The 18,511-nt window shown below is 32.7% G+C and overlaps 1 protein-coding gene across 1 annotated transcript in view; it reads right to left on the bottom strand.

Moving 5' to 3' along the window:
- The window catches only part of LOC118188948 (uncharacterized), a 140,111-nt gene that overhangs the window by 78,770 nt on the left and 42,830 nt on the right, over window positions 1-18,511 (bottom strand). Inside the window, exon 2 of the mRNA XM_085822009.1 lies at window positions 4,091-4,273. Within this exon, the coding sequence (XP_085678135.1) occupies window positions 4,091-4,195 (105 nt within the window). The 5' untranslated portion in view covers window positions 4,196-4,273. The remainder of the gene's footprint in view (window positions 1-4,090; window positions 4,274-18,511) is intronic.

The following is an 18,511-nucleotide window of genomic DNA, read 5'->3' as shown; positions in this document are numbered from 1 at the left end:
AAAGAGAAAAAATGCCTTTCGTGCAAATAGCATAAAATTACAGAACTATAGATGCAAAGAACAACAAAAATAATGCAGAATCTTAAAGAAATTAACACTAAGTTTATTTTATCAAGGGAATAGAAATTAAACGTACCGCAGTTAAAATCTAACATCTCTTTCCCATTGCAGATCAGCGATCATGCTGTTAGAATATCTATGAAAAAGTAATGGGCATAAAAAAAAAGTTCAAGTTATCCAGAATTAAAGAAGCTAAAATTAATGAGGCATCTTTCGTTGACTCTCAAGTCAAGGGAAGTAGCAGATTCTGAATTTGAATCTACACATGATACACGGATATCCTTTGTAATGTGGTTATGGAGCATTATAAATAGCAATCAAAAAGTATATCAGCATAAAAGAATTAAACACACTGTTTTGTAAAGCACATAATTCTGTATCGAATAACGTAAAACGCATTGCCAAAACGTTTTATCTTTCGTGCAAAATTTTCACTTAAAAAACGCCAGGACTTATTTATTGGCCAACCAATTTAAAGTCCAGTGTGAATTTTAAGAGTCTTTCTTCCCTATCCAATGATAAAATACATCACATCGACGCTGTTCTTTAAAAGGGAAGGAATTAAAACAGGTATATAAATAAAAAATAAAACTGAAGAACTGTTTAATGACATTAGCATCGCAAGCTGTCAGTAGCGTGAAAAAATAATAATAATAAAAAAAATCTGAAAGCCTTCAGATTATATATTACGCCCAAAGCAGGACTTTTTTCAATTACATACATATACGTTTCAAAAACATTTGCGCTAATGTCCCTTTCGGCTAAAAGTATTTAAAAACAACATACCTTTAGAAATTGCAATAGACAGTTTCGCGGAGATATTTTTTTCCCGTACAGTGTTGCCACTGCTCGCTTTAAATTCGTTCAGCTTGTTAATTGAAAATTCGTTAAAGTTTTACAAAATATGAAATAGACAATGAAACAAATTCGAAATTCCAAAGTCGGTCTTCTAAATGCTCATATTTGGGTGGAAGATTGCGTTTTTCAAAATTTGATGGCTCTAAGTACCGCTGTTTTTTCACAATGGAAGAAACATACATACATTCATGCAAATTTTTATTATTTAATTTCATTAAATATAATACATGGCGATATTTGGTGGCAACAATATGAAAAGTGATACAACGATTTTAAGGATTAAACGCCAAATGCCGTTTCGAGACTAATAACCCATCTAGGCTAACGCCCTTTTGGACTTTTTTAGCCCAAAAGGAAAATACAAAAAAAAAAAAAAATTAATTAGTGAGCTTCTGAAAAAATTGAAGCATTGGAACGTAACATATTTCAGAAATTTCTGGGCTCCTAACTTGATTTTTCTCGACAAAAGCTGTAAGAAATTGGATTAAAGAGCTTTCCATCAGGATGTACACTGCGAAAAAAAAAAAAAAGGTACAGATCTATATCTTCCGATCTACCAAGCCGATTGAGGAAATTCAGATTGCATTTTTCATGCCTCAAAAGCCCGACTTAGGATATATGTCCGATTTATATATAGCATTTTTCTAACATAGGTATTTTAACACAAAATCGGACTTTTTCTGAAATGACATGGCAGTTTTTTTTTTCCATATTTCTATTCTACGACTCTGATTATGCCTAAGTAATAAATTTTGTAAAATGTGATGCAACATTTATGGAGAAATTCAAAAATTTATCTTGGCTCATTATTTTTTCAGTTTGCACCAAGAGTAATTCACTTGGCGAACTTCTTAATATATGGCAACCTATTTTCCTTCCCCTTTTTACATTGTGCATCAGCGGAAAAAAAAGACACATCGTTCCTAATTTCAAATAATTTTAACAACGTACCTAAACCACATTTGATGTTATTATCGCAAATATCTATACCAAATTTCAAAACGTGCCAATATATAAATTCACGTATATCTTCGGAAATTTTCAATAAAAACTCTAATTTTTTGCAGATATCCCCAAAAATAAATCTATTTTAAGATGATGGTAAAACTTTTATAGGTTATTTCAAAATTTGTTTCAAAAAACTTATAAAAATTATTTTAAAATACAAATTTTAAAAATAACTTCATAAAAAATGGGTGAATTTTATTTGGAATGCACCTAAATTTCGAAATGTGAAAGGAAGAATCAAACAAGCTTAATTTAAAAAAAGAGAGATTAATAAATACAAATTCAATTAACATTGATGAGCTAGAATTTTGGCAGCTAATTTAAAAACTACTCGCGCGATTTTTACAAAAAACTTGACAGTTTGGCATAATTTGAGTCGTAGAATCGAAATATAGAAAAACATTGGGATGTCATTTCAGAAAAAGTCCGATTTTGTGTCAAAATACCTATATTAGGGCAAAGCTATATAAATTTAATACTAAGTCGCGCTTTCGAGACATGAAAAACTCAAGCTGAATTTCGTCAATCGGCCCAGTAAAACGGGAGATATAGAACTGTCTCTCTTTTTTTTCTTTTTTTTTTTTCCCCCGCAGTGTACCTATAGTGAAAACACAGGAAAATGCTAATCAACTACTTTTTTAATGTAAAAAGGATTCAAACCAAAAATCTTTCAGTTACTAACTGGACGTGCACTTCCACATTCTTCTACATTTAAAAGAGACTGAAGAGAGGCACGAGATCCATTCGTGCAAATCAGAGTGCTGACGAGGCTCATCACATGTTAGTTCAGGCGCCACTGTAGAGAGTTTCTGTATAATACATATAAAATCAGAGCGCGAAAACATGCTGAGCCCTTCGCTGCAGATCTTCCATTGCTAGTAGAATGTGCTAAGCATTTACACCACAACAGTAAGCACGGAGAGACTGCGACAGTTCTCCACGGTTTCAACAAAGAAAAGTGCGTTGGAAAGGGAGATGATAAATTTCATTTCTTTCTGCTCATATTAAAAACGTGGCAAAATGGATCCTCAGTCTCTCGTTACTGATAGTTTTTCATTGAGGTGCAGATACAAAAGGTGAATACGGGAAAACGATTAAGCCTAGGAACTGTTATGCATCGTAAATAAGTAACATTTCAAAATAAGTGGCATTTATTGTATTTAATATGTATGCACTATATTGAAAATATTTTTTTAGCAGAAAGTCGAACGTCTTCTTTACATTTTTTGAATTTTGTCTGAAATGAAAATGAGATGTTCTGAAAATTAAATGTTTTCACAGTCCGCGTCACTTCTGTTTGCGCATAGGAAAGCGCTTTAGCAGCTCGAAATCTTCATAAATCTCAGCGAAGCTTGGTACCATCTCTTGCTTATTTTTAACTCATTTATCTCCTTTATTCATACACTTTGTACAGTCAGATTGAAAACCGTGAATTTTTGTTAGAACCTCTTTTAGCTTTCAACGGTTACAATTTGAAACCTCTAAAATATAATAGGAACAACTTACGAAAATTAACAGAGACTTATTACAGTTCGCAATGAAATAACATAAGGAGATTATGCTAATAGTACAGAGGCACAGCTGGGTACTCAGCGCAAAGCTTTGCAAAGCTATGTTGCCAGATTTAAAATCTGCCCAAGTAATCCAAATGATAAATATTCGTTTAAATTTTTTTTTTCGTTTGTTTTGTTTTTTCAAACGATGCATGGAACTGCTGCGCCAGAAACATAATTTGCAAACGATAAATGAGATAAAAATATTCCAGGAACCAAGGATGCGGAAACAAATAATATTATTTATATAGAGTTTCATTCTTAATTAAAAATGGGGATCGATAGATTCGATAAGGAAAGATAGATCGAACTCTTCTGTATTACCGTTTACTCTTTCTTCTTCCACCTTCCTAAAAAATCAGCATGGTCAAAAAGAATTTATAGCTGTAATGTCTATAATGAATTCGGTGATTCTTTACATGTGGCACTTTTTAATATTTCGTATTTATGGGATGAAAAACGAGGCCACAGCAAATTAATTAATCTATTTTCAGTACGAACGATGTAAATCATCTAAAAAAAGGGCTTTATTTTATTGCAAATGCTGGTATTCAAAGGATGTTAACCTTGATGACATATTCATTATAGTATACTATAAGCTGGTATCTTACCACAAGGTCAGTGGAGCTCACAGGAACAACGCTCTTCGTAACAGTCCGCGTAACTGTTGGCTGGCTTCCGTTAGAAGCACTGCTGTATCTGTCGTTGGTAGGCATATTTGTACTTAGTGAAATTTATTTACTTTCATCTGACAACAACATCGAACTTCATTAAGTTGTCGTATCATTCAAAATCTGCGGAAGAAAAAAGATAACAGAGTGTTATATATTTTACTCTTGAAATTAAAAATTCGATTTTTTTTTTTTTTTTACTCTTAAGAAAGACTGCTACAGTAAAATTTTCATTTTATAACAAAACATTAATAATATAAAGCCAGAAAAATGCTAACTATTTTAAATACTTTTTCTGTATTGTCAGGCGTCGATAGCGATTCCTAGTGATACAGGTTGCAAAAATGTTGCAAATATTTTTGGACACAGAGAAGTTGCAACCCATGCAAGGACTTCAATTTGAAGACAAAAAATGTTTTCACATGCAACTAATCGTAAGATAATTTTTAAAGGAAGAACATAAAAACTATTTTATAGGATTTTTATGCATGTATCTCAATGTCAGGGAAACGCTAATATGTCAAATGAATTCTCTGATGGCAATCAAACTAGGGGAGCGGATTTCTTTAATTTGGCTTAAAAAATGTAGTAACCTTCAACTGAAATCATCAGTTGTAAAATACGTAGAAATCATTTTCTTATTTTTATACTGAATTTATTATTATTTTTCCAATTTATATAAAAAACGCAATGAAAATAAAACTTGCAGCGTTTCAATCTTACACTAACATTACGATCAGTTATTTTAATATATTATATTAAACTTTAAGAATAACTTTAATTCAGAAGATAATTCATCAGTAACGGGCAAGATAAAGGTGTCAGAAAACACTTTAATTAAAGAAACAGTTCTATTGCGCTCTCATAAAGCTATTTTTCAATGGATTTTTCTAATGATAAATTTAAGATTTTATTGGCAAATCTGATACAAAGTGTAAGGCAAATACACTAAATTATTGTTAAATTTGTACGTAAAAATGCACAGCAGTAACTGTCATTCTCATATTCTATGAGGTTTAAACTATAGCTTTTAACACATTAAGCTTAGTGATATGGGAAGCAATTTAAGTTGATATCCTGCTAAGATCAATTTTTATTTTTAGTAAAAACATTAAAATCCCCATGAATTTCTTTACATGTAATTATTTTCACGTAAAAACTTCCTATGAATTCGCATTAAATACATACAAATAAGAATTAAGGAAATTACTCCAGGATTACAGAATTTCGATCTAGAACATTTAGGTTGAAAGTCTTTAAAATTTAACAAATTCTGTATAAAAAGGGTATTAATTTTAATATATTTTTGCAACGTAGGAAGTTGATTATCGCCACATAAAGTGATTCAACTCGCGCAAGACGATCAAGAAATGTCAAAGTAGATCATCAACCCAAACGAAAAACTAACTGAATTACCAAGGTGTGTGCCAAGTGAGAAACTTCCGTCAGGGAAAGCGACAGGCTATTCTTCCACAATGCTTTTTTTGACGGTGACGCTTGCCACCTTTATCACATCAGCCAGAAACAAACAGAGGCGTGTCGGCAGCAATCAATTTTGACCACTTTTTGAAACCAATAGAGATCATTATTTTTAGACCGATCATTGTTCTGCGAGATCTAGAAAGTGATATCTTTCCTTTTGGATATTCTCCATTGACGTACGATTCCGAAAATGATTGAATTCGAAACTCAACTGTCATATAAGGTAAGGAAGCCCTCTGCTTTTAAAAGCTAATCAGATTTAGCCATTATATAAAATTGTACTCTGTATCATAAAAATATGTTGCAAAAGCACATTTAATTTTATGGGTTACACAAATAGGATTTTATTCTAAGGAATTCTGAAGTTAATTAGAAATAAATTGATTATTGCAATGTCAGCCAGAGCAGAGAAAATCCTTTTTTCTGCTGCAATAGGTGGCTATCAAAATAGTAACCTCTTTCTATATACGCAAAGAACTATCTAGATTATAGAAGCTTTTAAAAATTTCTAAACTGCATGTACAAAGAAAATTCTAAAATACATAATCATCCTTAAATGTACTAACATTCATAAAAATCCCTAAATAACGTTATCATTATTGTTATTTTCATTCTCAAGAGATATTTTACAGTCTAAATCGCCAATTCAATTTGTAGAGACATAAGTATCTATGTAGTATAAAAGTTTTATCATCTGACTATATTATGTGACCTTTATAACCATTCAGTATTGCAAGACAGATAAAAATTTCAAATGTAATCAAAACTACTTTTTTTAATGCTGAAAAACAGAACGTAATGTTGCGATTGCAACGATAAAAAAAATGCGCTTGAGAGTAATTTTGAGATTGGATTTAACCCAATGACCGTAGAAAATCGAAATTAAGCACGAGGGAAATAATTACATTACCTGAAATGATTATTAAAGAAGCTTTAATTGAAACGTTTTCGTTAACTGAGCGCTTTAATTATTTTACTCATAAATGAGCTTTAATATTTCTTATGACTTATTCATTTGTAAAATCTGTTTCTTATTACGTATAAAATGTGCTTCTAATTATTAAAATAACAGCAATTGCAAGTGCATTCTAAAAACTCAAACAGTAATGCATTATAAAAGATGTAATATGAAACCGGACTGTATTTTAATATAAAAATTCCCGATATGTTCTGAGAGGAAGAAGGGGACTGCACGTTTTGCTTCCCCACATGGTATTGAAAAAAGCGGACCACCTCCCGGGAAAAAAGCAACATGAGTTGTTAACACATACCTTGTTACACCAACCTTGTTATTACATTTTAAAATGCAATGTCAAAAGAGCACAATTAACTGCCTAAAATGCGTACCCGTGTTTTAATCCTTTTCTCTTTAAGTATCCTTTACCTGATAGCACTGAAGTATAACTTGAATACACTCTTCAAGAGAAATACATTAAGTTCATAGACTGCAAAATTTATACTGCATGAATAAGTTGTACTTGTTAAGTTAAGTGTTATATTGAAGAATTTAAAATTGCACTGGTTATATCTTCAAAGAGCAACTTATTGCATCATTCATCACTTCAGGTGATAATGACTGAAGAACCAAAAATAGAAATTAATGCATAACTAACTTTCATATAATACCTCATTTATACAACACAGTTTGGATGTAATACGATTCACTAATTCTAGCAATCCTCTTATAACTTTTACTTATATGCAAAGGTTAAGTTATTTGCATATGGCAAAGCTCCGAGGGCTATCTACCTATGAAGAGGGATACCTCCGTGTAGGAATTTCACGTTATACATGGGCAAAGCCACGAAAATCAAGTCCTTTCTCCTGAAATCGAACCCAAACAATGTCGAACTACCAGTATATAGTGGCCATAATTACTTTGACACTGGTAAGGCCATATATACAAAAGTTTAGAATTCTACTTGTGTAGATGCCCTTCATACCTTACTAGACTAACCAGTGAGTTATACTCGTATCTCTAGTTTGAATTAGTATGATAAAGTACTGAGAAGTTTACGATAACCTTTTTTTTTATTAAATCTTTAAATTAAACAGAAGACACCAGTTATGTGTATAAATAACCTCCGCCACCTGTCTTTAAAGTAACATAAGCTGAAATTCAGTTTCAAGTAACGTAGTCGAAGACTACACAAAATAGTTTACTTAAACTCGCTGAGATATTTTAATGGAGTGCTCTTAACATCGGCTAGCAGAATGGCTAATGCCGGAATAATCTCTGGAAGAGGTAGTGATAAGACGAAAACTGCAGCTAAGGCTGCTAAAAGCTCTTACACTAAAACATTCAAAACCTCAATTTAAATACTCAAATAATTAATTTGCATTCTTTAGCACTATGGAAAGGAGAAGTTATAGTAAAGGTTTAAACTATTATAATTGGTCAATAAACATAAAATACCTTATAAAGTGACTTTTGATATATAGACAAAGATTCTGGTAAATTCATGAAAGCTTGTGTTTTGATACATTAAGAGCGAGAAGACTAAATTAGACAGACAATTAAATTTTCTGCGTTTAATGATCCGTTCCAAATACTAGAGATACAATTAGAAACTTTTTTCGCATTATGTAACTAACTAACTAGACAGCTTAACTAGCATAAGATTACAAATAAAATGAAAATTATAGAAATGGTTCAAAGGATTTCAAGAGACGATATCATCCAACTTCTGGAAATCAGGAATATTGGTGGAATATTATTTTTGGAAGACAGTTGTTGCAGTTATTAAAGTTTATTTGTGCATTTATTTTGCATAGGAAATGAAACAAAATTAATACATTTTTAGATTTTACTAATTTTATTAATTCTGCTTTTGTTTTATTGCACATCTGTACGTATGTGATTAAAATCTTATAATTACTGTGCTGTAATTTTGTGTAACAGGTACAGCGAAATCAGACAAGAGCATGATGCTTTCGAAAAGGAATCCCCTTGAGCGAATTACTTTTCGTCGATAGCATCGCAGTGTCTGGAATGAACCAAATTCAAAATGGCCTTGGCTGAGGACAGTGACTGTAACATGCTGAGTCAAACGAAGCAAAAGCTTCAAAAAACTTTCGAAGGTCATATGAAATATAATATGTCTTTTATTCGTAAAAAGAAAACAATAGAAAACATATCAGATGAAGCAATTCGATATTTTAAGAGATGTGAGAATTGGCAAAAGAGTTTGAGAACGACGATGATTAATGCTGTTTGAATGCACTGGAAAAAGTTTTAAAAATTAAAACTGGCATGTTAGAGATAAGAAAAGACATCTTCTGCGAAATTAGCATAAATTCTTTAAGTATGGAGTCATAAAGGTAATATTTCAGCTCTTAAGCTTTAAGAAAATACGAACTTCCTCATTTTTACCCTCTTTTTTTTTTTTTTTTTTTTTTTTTTTTTTTTAATGTATTTATAGTATTCATTATCTTGAGCACACTAGAGCTCCGAATATCCATGTCCACAGCTCACCCAGGCATGCAAAAATTTCTGATCATTACAGACTCCTCCTTCTCTTCGTTGGCAGATGTATGTATATCCTATTGTATATCCAATGTATATCTCTATTGCATTATATAAGACAGCATTTTATTTTTTCATTTATTACCTGTTCTTTAATATTGATATTCTTAATTAATTTACATTAATAATATTTAATTTTCATAAAACACAAAAATGAAATACATATTTTCCACGATAAAATTAAGCAATGAAAATATTTCATATTTGCATGTAATGTATTTTTATTTAAATTTAAATAAAACAAAAAAAATTTATATCTACTTATATAGGTCCCATAATTAAATGTACATTATAATCTTATTTTACTGAACTAAAATTACATAGATTCTTCATTGATTTTTTTAAGGCAGGGCATATTATGGTTATTTACCTAACTCCATTCTATTTTTAACCTACAGTTACCTACGTAATAGAATTTAAGGGTCTGTCTTATCCCTCTAACCCTGACGTCAGTCTCTCGAGAAAAATAAACAACAAATCATTTCACATTCTGAGACATGAAACGCATAGCCTATTTCTATTTATTTAAATTTAAATAAGCTAACAAAAAATAACGTTGCATACTTAAGGCAAAATACCTTACGTAAACTGCAAACTGATTAACATCACCACATTTGTTTAGTCAACTTTCAGAGAAGGGTTACACTTCTTTTGGTTAAGGGTTGACTAACAAAGAAATAAATATTGAATAAAATAAAAAAATAAAGAAAAAAAAATAGCATGGGTAGTGCTTTTTCACTAATGTTTATAGGCAATAAATTCCCGCAATATTTCAAGGCTGTGAACATTTTGTACACACTCATCTATCTGTATGCTGTAAATAATAGAACTTAACTGACCTCAATTACGCTGCATATTGTAAAAGACGAAAATTCCTTTTGTGGACAAGTGAGTAACATCACCCCATTTATTCAGTCCACTCTTAGCAAAAAAGTATTTCTTTTACTTAAAGAAGTATTCTTGAGGTGCTGATATTTTAGTCCGTTGCACATTTTTCATATACCCGTATACATTAACCTAACGACTCCTTAATTAATTGCACACTACGGCGTATTATTTTTTAAATTGCTTAAATCAGTGAAAAATTAATACATTAATAAAATTAACCACACTATTTGCCAAACAAAAAGAAAAAGTGAATCTTTATAACCAGATATATTGAGTTCTGAGAACTGCATTTGCACCAAATTCTGCAGTATTATTTAAAGATCTGTTTAAATTTGAAAAATTTAACTATAAGCAAATTTCGTGATATTTGCCATACCATGTATTTAGAAAACTTTATAGTAACTGCAAAGTTCATTAAACTCAAAGAAGAAATAGTTTAATAAGATTTTCATTCTGCAGTTCAACTTTCTAATTTCCAGTTACATTTGGACCACAGTGAAAGTAATTAACAGTTATTTTCAAAAATAAAATTTGTAATCTATCTTAACTTTTACTATTGTATTTAATTTTATTTTTCGATTTGGATTAGTGATGGTAATAGTTTTCTTTCTTAAATTCTTCGTTGACTTATAAATTCAATCATTCATTTAATGGTGAAAACTTCGATATGTCCCCACATCAATCCAAAGTCTACTTATTATACATTTAATCATCTCCTACATCATGTCTAGTTATTAAATATTTTAATCAACATAAAAATAATTTAATATTTTCGTATGTAAGAATAGTAATTATTTAATTTTATAATTAATGGTGAGAAAAGCAATATTTTTACTAATTTATGGCAGCATTCATATAAAAATAAATTTGAAACAGAACTTATTAAATAAAAGGAAATACTGCTAGCAGTTATCCGTAAATGTCTAGTATACAACAGAAAAGTTAATTAATATTTATTAATAAGAAAATTTTTCAAAGAAATTAAATTGGTAATAATTTGCATGACTATTGCTTTAAATTGCATGAAATGTTTTACTATAAGAAACACTATATAAAAATTTCTAACTCACTGCTGTGCTGTCTCACAGCATATCTGAAAAATAAGCAAATTATAAAGAACTTCACAGAATAAGATTTTGGCACATTGACACATTATTGTTGAGTACATTTTGAAACTTAGCATGTGAAAGAATTCCAAGGATATAGCAATTTGTACACACAATGTCAATAAACAAAATTCAAAAAGTAATAATTTACAGATTAAAATCTTTAATTATCTCTGCCGCCATCGACGACAACCGGACCGTTGCCACATCCACGTGACAACTAAATGGCGTATTCCGCCCCTTGCCGGCATAGAACATTTCCGGCCTATTGTACCCGACAGTCGACTCTCAAGGTCGGGTTATATCAAAAGAAATAAAATAGCCACGTTATAGCCAATATAGCATCTTTCAAAACCTGACCGACAAAATATTTTCGTGATTCTTCTCTAAACAAAATGGCGATTTACTCATTGTTATTATATTACGAAGGCCGTGACTGTAGTTAATTTGCATCAAAATTGTATAAAGTTAATTAACATACATTCTTGACATTTCTGTGGTTCATTATTTACTTTTTGTTTAAACATCCAAACTGGGAAAAAAGAGAAATCATAATTTCTGTGTAAAGGATAATGTGGAGAAATTATCTGGAAAAGTTAAATGATTAGTCTATTAAATTCGGGACAAATGAAATTCAAAAACCTGCAACTGAAACAGAGCGAGCTACAGGTTAAAACCGACGTATAACTTCTCTATTTCACCAAGAAGAATATTAGTGAGAACTTCTCTATAGAAGTATTCTAGAACAAAGATTCAATCATCGTTGTGCAGATCGGCCAATGATCGTTATGGCAAATCTTCAGAGTGGTGTATGGGCACAACGGAAAAAGCACTTTTACAAAAATCAGTTATTAAAATAAAGAAAGCAAACTTCGGAACGATGCTGTCACCATCATGACAGAATCTGGTTGTGCACGTAAGGTTTCAATTTTCCACTCTAATTAATAAAGCAAATAAAAATTATATTTTTGCAAATAAGATACATAAAGCATATGCAAATTGCCTTCGTAAATTTTATGAAGGTTGTCCTTTTTTCCAGGTTAAAAATTGATCTTTATTAAGGTGTCGGGACCTTTATATCTGAGCTCTGTAATGAATGTGTCTGCCTTTAAAGACACTGGCCAGAGACACCATTATGGAGAGTTACCGTTTTGCAGGGCTCCCAGTACATATTTCCCAAGTTTTAAAAACTGGAATTTTCTCATGAAACCATTAATAAGCTAAAATAATAGCAACTATCATCAACTGGTATGGGAAAAGCATTCATGCTTCCCCGTCCAAAGTATAATATATCTAAAGTATCCCGTACCAAAAAACACAAAAAATGTAAAATAATGCAGATATTTAGAAACAGATATGATTTGAATATACTTTCGCTTTACGTTCGCTGTGAAATTTATTAAGCCACCAAGATGAAAATAGACTACTCTATATACACCTCAAGCAGGAAAGAAAAAGGCACCATGAGCTTCAAAAACAAACGAGCAACGGAAAGAAAGACAGGAAAATGTTCGAGTACGTACTACTCAAGCCCGTTCGTCTGAAACAGACGAGCAACAAAAAGCAAGATTGGAAAACGTTTGAGTACGCAGTGCTCGATCCAGATAAACACTGCACGAGGATTTAAACTTCGTAATCTTGGTACATTTCATTACGATGCTAATAATGATTACATTTTTTTCCCAGGTGTGGTCGTTGGAAAGAGGGATAAATTATGCACGCAATGCAGGGCCCTCAAATTTAAGAATGAAGCACCAGGAATGTACTGTATGGGTGGAAAAGTGAAACTGCAGTAATTAAATTCACCAACCGAACTAATATCAGCCTTGGTATCGGGTGAGACAAGCCCATCGAAACATAAAAAATATACATAGAAATTTCAGAACACTTTCATCCCTTTCAGTAGCATCGTAACGCATGCCGAGTAATAGCTAATACAGTACAAAATTCGTCGCTTCATGAAAAAGATAAAGATGAAAGAAAGTGGATGTGGTAATGCAGTCCGTTTACACTGTCGAGAAGCAGAATATACCTGTAATTGATAGTAAAGATTATTTCTCACTTCAATTTCCAGGTTCACATTAGGTTATTTCTCACTTCAATTTCCAGGAAAATGATTAAAATTATAAGTCATTTTGTGAATTTCATCTAAAATAGTTTAAATACCAGAGACAGATTTTCTTTATGTATAAAATCTTTAACAAAAAACATACGTACGATATTATGCCTTTTGCAGAATATTAAAAATATTGGTTTCATGCAAGTACAGCCATTCATTATGGGATTAGAGTCATTTTTAGAAAGAACATAATTTGTGTTGTTTTGCATTGAAGCCACTGAACAAAATAATTAGAAAGAAAGTTAATTATAATCTTAAATATTATATACTAAGATAAAAAAAAATATGCATATATGTGTAGTGCCGATCGCTTGGAGCTGTGATGAAAACCAGATGCCGTGACGTCATTCTCTCTACGAGCTGCGAAGGCGCCAAGCAAAAATTAGGGGAATTACCGTTTTGAGATGATAGACGATTGACGTGAAAGCAGAGACGCTGCTTCTGTTCAAAAAGAACTTTGACGAATCATTACTTGTTTAATTCTCTTAAATGTTAAATTTATGTAATAATCGTTTGTCTAATTAAAATGTCTTTCGTTAATTAATTTGTTCATCGTTTAAAATCCCCACAAAAATTTTCTCAGAAGTGGGATAGCACTTCAGCACTCGAATGAACTGTAATTTTACCTGCTTTCCTGGATTACTACCGGTTTTGAAGAACAACTGTTGCTGTTCTGGACTGTTTTACGATGTATAATCAACTATGTTTCGAACAAAAACCTCATTAAACTCCTAGGAATGTATGCTGATTTACCTGAACTGAAACTGCGTAATAGTGAGTAAATAGTGTGCGGCTCTATTAAAGACTGGAATTAATTTTAATAATACTGGATGTCAAGTGTCAAGACGTGAATTGTGGCCAAAAATCCATCGGACATAACCTGTTTCTACTTGCCTTTTGTCGACACCATTTGTGATCCATTGGATGGTATGGAAGTAATTTGTTTCGTTTCTGTTTCCGGATTATAGAGCCAGGAACATCGTGGATTACCATTATATGAAGTGAGTGATTTTCTCAATTTTATTAACTATGTTTCTAATTGATGTGCCGGGAATGGAAGATGTCCTGAAAAGTGAAAAAGCGCATAATATAAAATTATTACACAAAATAATATTTAACGATGTGGGCGACAGAAATAATCGAAACAGGTTAAGACAATTTAGTGGTTTCTCTTTAGAAGAGAATAGTAAAGAACTTAATGAAAAACTCGAAAACATCAAACAAGATTTTCAGGCTTATGAATTAATTTCCATTGCCAATGTTTTATGCATTGATAGCTCTGGCACACAAGATGACTTAGCAACCCGAATTGTTTCTTATCTGAATAATATAGAATTGCTTAAAAATAATGTAATTTTAGAAGAAAGTGAAAACGAAAGTGATTTAGAGGGTGTGGATGGTGGGGATAAAAATGAAGTAGATGATAGTGTTCGAGATGAAACGAAACTAAGAAACAATTCTGGTGCCACAGTGAGACAACTTCCTTCCCAATGTGCTAATGATAACATTCTTAGTACAATTGAAAACAAGTCGAATGTATTTCATAACTGTAGTATAAATGTTACTATTGAAGACATCAAATCTTTTGTTGCTCAATTTGATGGCCAAAGCCACGAAAATGTCAGTAGTTGGGTCGAAAGTTTTGAAGATGCAGCTACCATTCTTCAGTTAAATGATTTACAAAAACTGATTTTTGCTAAACGCCTGATGACAGGCAAAGCAAAGCTATTTGTTCTTAGTGAACCAAAGTTGAACTCATGGCAAATTTTTAAGAATGCTATTCTTGATGAATTCCGGTCTAGCTGCAATTCGGCCGAACTGCATGAGTTATTATCAAAACAAAAAATGAAGGGCAATGAAACATTTGATGAGTTTTTTTTAAATATGAAAAGAATTGCTAAAAATGGTCAAATTGAAGATGTTGCTTTAATACGATATGTTATAGATGGTATACCAGGCTCCGCGTTTAAAAAATCTTGCTTGTATGGGTCACAAACATTAACTGATTTTAAGAACAAATTGAAGCTTTATCAACAGATATGTGATGATGAAGAAAAGTCGCGATCGTCTAAAACAAAATTTGAAAGTAAACAAAAAATTGAATCTAGACATAAATATGACTCAAAAAATTCTGTTAACCAAACAAAGTGTAACGTAACCGATAGTCGAGGAACAATTCTTGAAATTAAACGCAATACAACCTGTTTCAACTGCGGTGAAAGCGGTCATATTTCCAAACAATGTGTTCATAAAGATAAGGGAGTCAAGTGTTTTAAATATAATAGCTAGTTTCGAACTATATGCCATGTAAGACCAAATCTACGGACATACAGTTAAAAATTTTCGTTAAAAATAACGAACCAGTATCGCATCAACCGCGTAGATTACCGTTTGCGGAAAAGAAAATTGTTGAAACCCAAATATCCGAATGGCTAAAGTCAGGAATTATAGAACACAGTTCTTCGGAATATTCCAGCCCATTGGTCATCGTTAAAAAGAAAGACGGGACACCAAGAGTTTGCGTTGATTATCGTCGTTTAAACAAAGTTGTCGTAAAGGATAGATTTCCCCTTCCCCTGATTGAGGATATCCTAGACCGCCTTCAAGAAGCACGTATTTTCAGCACTATTGATCTCAAAAATGGCTTTTTTCACGTGGACGTCGAAAGGGAAAGTCGGAAGTACACATCATTTGTTACGCATGAAGGACAGTACCAGTTTTTGAAAGCGCCGTTTGGACTCTCTAACTCACCAGCTGTATTCCAGAGATTCATAAATACCATTTTCCGACCGTTAGTTAACGATGGCATCGTTTTGCCGTACATGGACGATATCATCATTTTGTCCGCCTCATACGAAGAGGGAATCGAGAGGCTGAGTCAAGTTTTAAATCTAGCGAGTGAATACGGATTGGAAATAAATTTTAAAAAATCGCAGTTCTTAAAGAAACGAATTGACTTTTTAGGCCATGTCATAGAAGAGGGTAAAATTTTCCCATCCACCTTGAAGACGCAAGCTGTTATAAATTTCCCTGAACCATCTAATTTAAAACAGATCCAAAGTTTTCTTGGGCTGACAGGGTATTTCAGAAAATTTATTAATAAATACTCTATAATTGCCAAGCCACTTAGCGACCTGCTAAAAAAGGGTAATAAGTTCGAATTCGGTACAAAAGATCAAAAGATCGAAGAACAAAAGATCGCATTCAATCGTTTGAAATCAGCGCTAGCTGAGAAGCCTGTACTTGCAATTTATAACCCTAATTATGAAACCGAACTACACATAGACGCTAGTATAGAAGGATATGGGGCGATTCTAATGCAGAAACCCCCAGGTGATAGCAGTTTTCACCCCACTTATTTTATGAGTAGGAAAACCTCTGATGCAGAGAAGAGGTACTCAAGTTACGAGTTGGAGGTCCTCGCGATCGTAGAAGCACTGAAAAGGTTCCGTGTTTACCTTTTGGGAATTTCATTTAAGATAGTGACGGACTGTTCAGCATTTCAACGGACGATGGAAAAAAGAGATTTAGCGACGCGTGTTGCTCGTTGGGCTCTGTTGTTACAGGAATTCGATTATGTTATAGAGCATCGTAAAGGTGTTAGAATGCCACATGTAGATGCTCTAAGTAGAGCTCCTGTAAACGTCTTATGCATTTCTATTGAAAATATCTTACCTAAATTAAAACTTGCACAAGAAAATGACACTGAAATAAAAACCATTAAGGAATTATTGAAAACCTCAAGTTATGAAAATTATTGTAATAGAAATGGCGTACTATACAAGTTTATTGACGGTAAAGAATTGATAGTGGTACCGGAAAGTATGCAGACTGAAATCATAAAAGATGCTCACGAGAAAGGGCACACCGGTATCAAACATACAGAGAAACACTTGGATGAATACTATTTTATTCCCAAACTTCGGCAGAAGATAGAAAACGTTATCGCGAATTGTGTTCATTGCATCTTAATAAATCGTAAAGCTGGGAAAAAGGAAGGATTTTTACATCCGCGATTCAAAGAGGACATTCCGTTGCATACCTATCATATCGATCACTTGGGTCCTCTGGAAAGTACCCATAAAAACTACAAACACATATTAGTAGTGGTCGACGCCTTTACTAAATTTACTTGGATTTATTCAACAAAATCTACGACCTCAGCCGAGGTGATAGCGAAGTTAGAGAATCAGAAGGCCATTTTTGGAAGCCCTTGTCAGATCATTTCTGATAGAGGAACGGCTTTCACATCCATTGAGTTTTCTGACTACTGTGCTAAAGAAGATATCAAACATCATCTAATCACCACAGGCCTGCCGAGAGCAAATGGACAAGTCGAACGAATCAACCAAGTCTTTATATCAGTATTAGCGAAACTGTCCTTAAAAAAACCAACCGAATGGTATAAACATACACACGAAGTTCAGAGAACGCTTAACTCAACATATCAAAGAAGCATTAACACCACTCCGTTCGAATTACTCTTCGGTACTAAAATGAACAGTAAGGGCACCGATCAGCTCAAAGAACTGATAGAAAGTGAGTTTCAATCTCAATTCGAGTCTCAAAGAGAAGAATTACGAAAGCAAGCCAAGAGGCAAATTTTCCAAGTCCAACAGGAAAATAAAAAGACATATAATGCCAAAAGAAGACAAGCACAGCCGTACAAAGTTGGTGACTTAGTGACAATCAAAAGGACTCAATTCGTACCACACTTAAAATTAAGAGCGAAGTATTTCGGACCTTATAAGATCAAGAAAGTTAAGGGTGGTAACACCTATGACGTAATAAAGGAAGGATGCCATGAGGGGCCCATATGCACCACCACATGTGCCGAATTCCTCAAGAAATGGGCGGCGCTTTAAAATTTTTCACGAACACTTATTTCTGTTATTGTATATTCTTGCTTGTTGCTTTGTTTGTTTGTTTTTTTTTGTTTGTATTTTGCAGTGTCCTGGAGGGCCAGTCCACCCTCGGATGGCCGAAATGTAGTGCCGATCGCTTGGAGCTGTGATGAAAACCAGATGCCGTGACGTCATTCTCTCTACGAGCTGCGAAGGCGCCAAGCAAAAATTAGGGGAATTACCGTTTTGAGATGATAGACGATTGACGTGAAAGCAGAGACGCTGCTTCTGTTCAAAAAGAACTTTGACGAATCATTACTTGTTTAATTCTCTTAAATGTTAAATTTATGTAATAATCGTTTGTCTAATTAAAATGTCTTTCGTTAATTAATTTGT

This window comes from Stegodyphus dumicola, chromosome 8, assembly GCF_044657685.1.
Source record: "Stegodyphus dumicola isolate Sdum_Otavi_A_Nest chromosome 8, ASM4465768v1".
Taxonomy (NCBI): domain Eukaryota; kingdom Metazoa; phylum Arthropoda; class Arachnida; order Araneae; family Eresidae; genus Stegodyphus; species Stegodyphus dumicola.
This window is presented reverse-complemented; position numbering and strand designations above follow the sequence as displayed.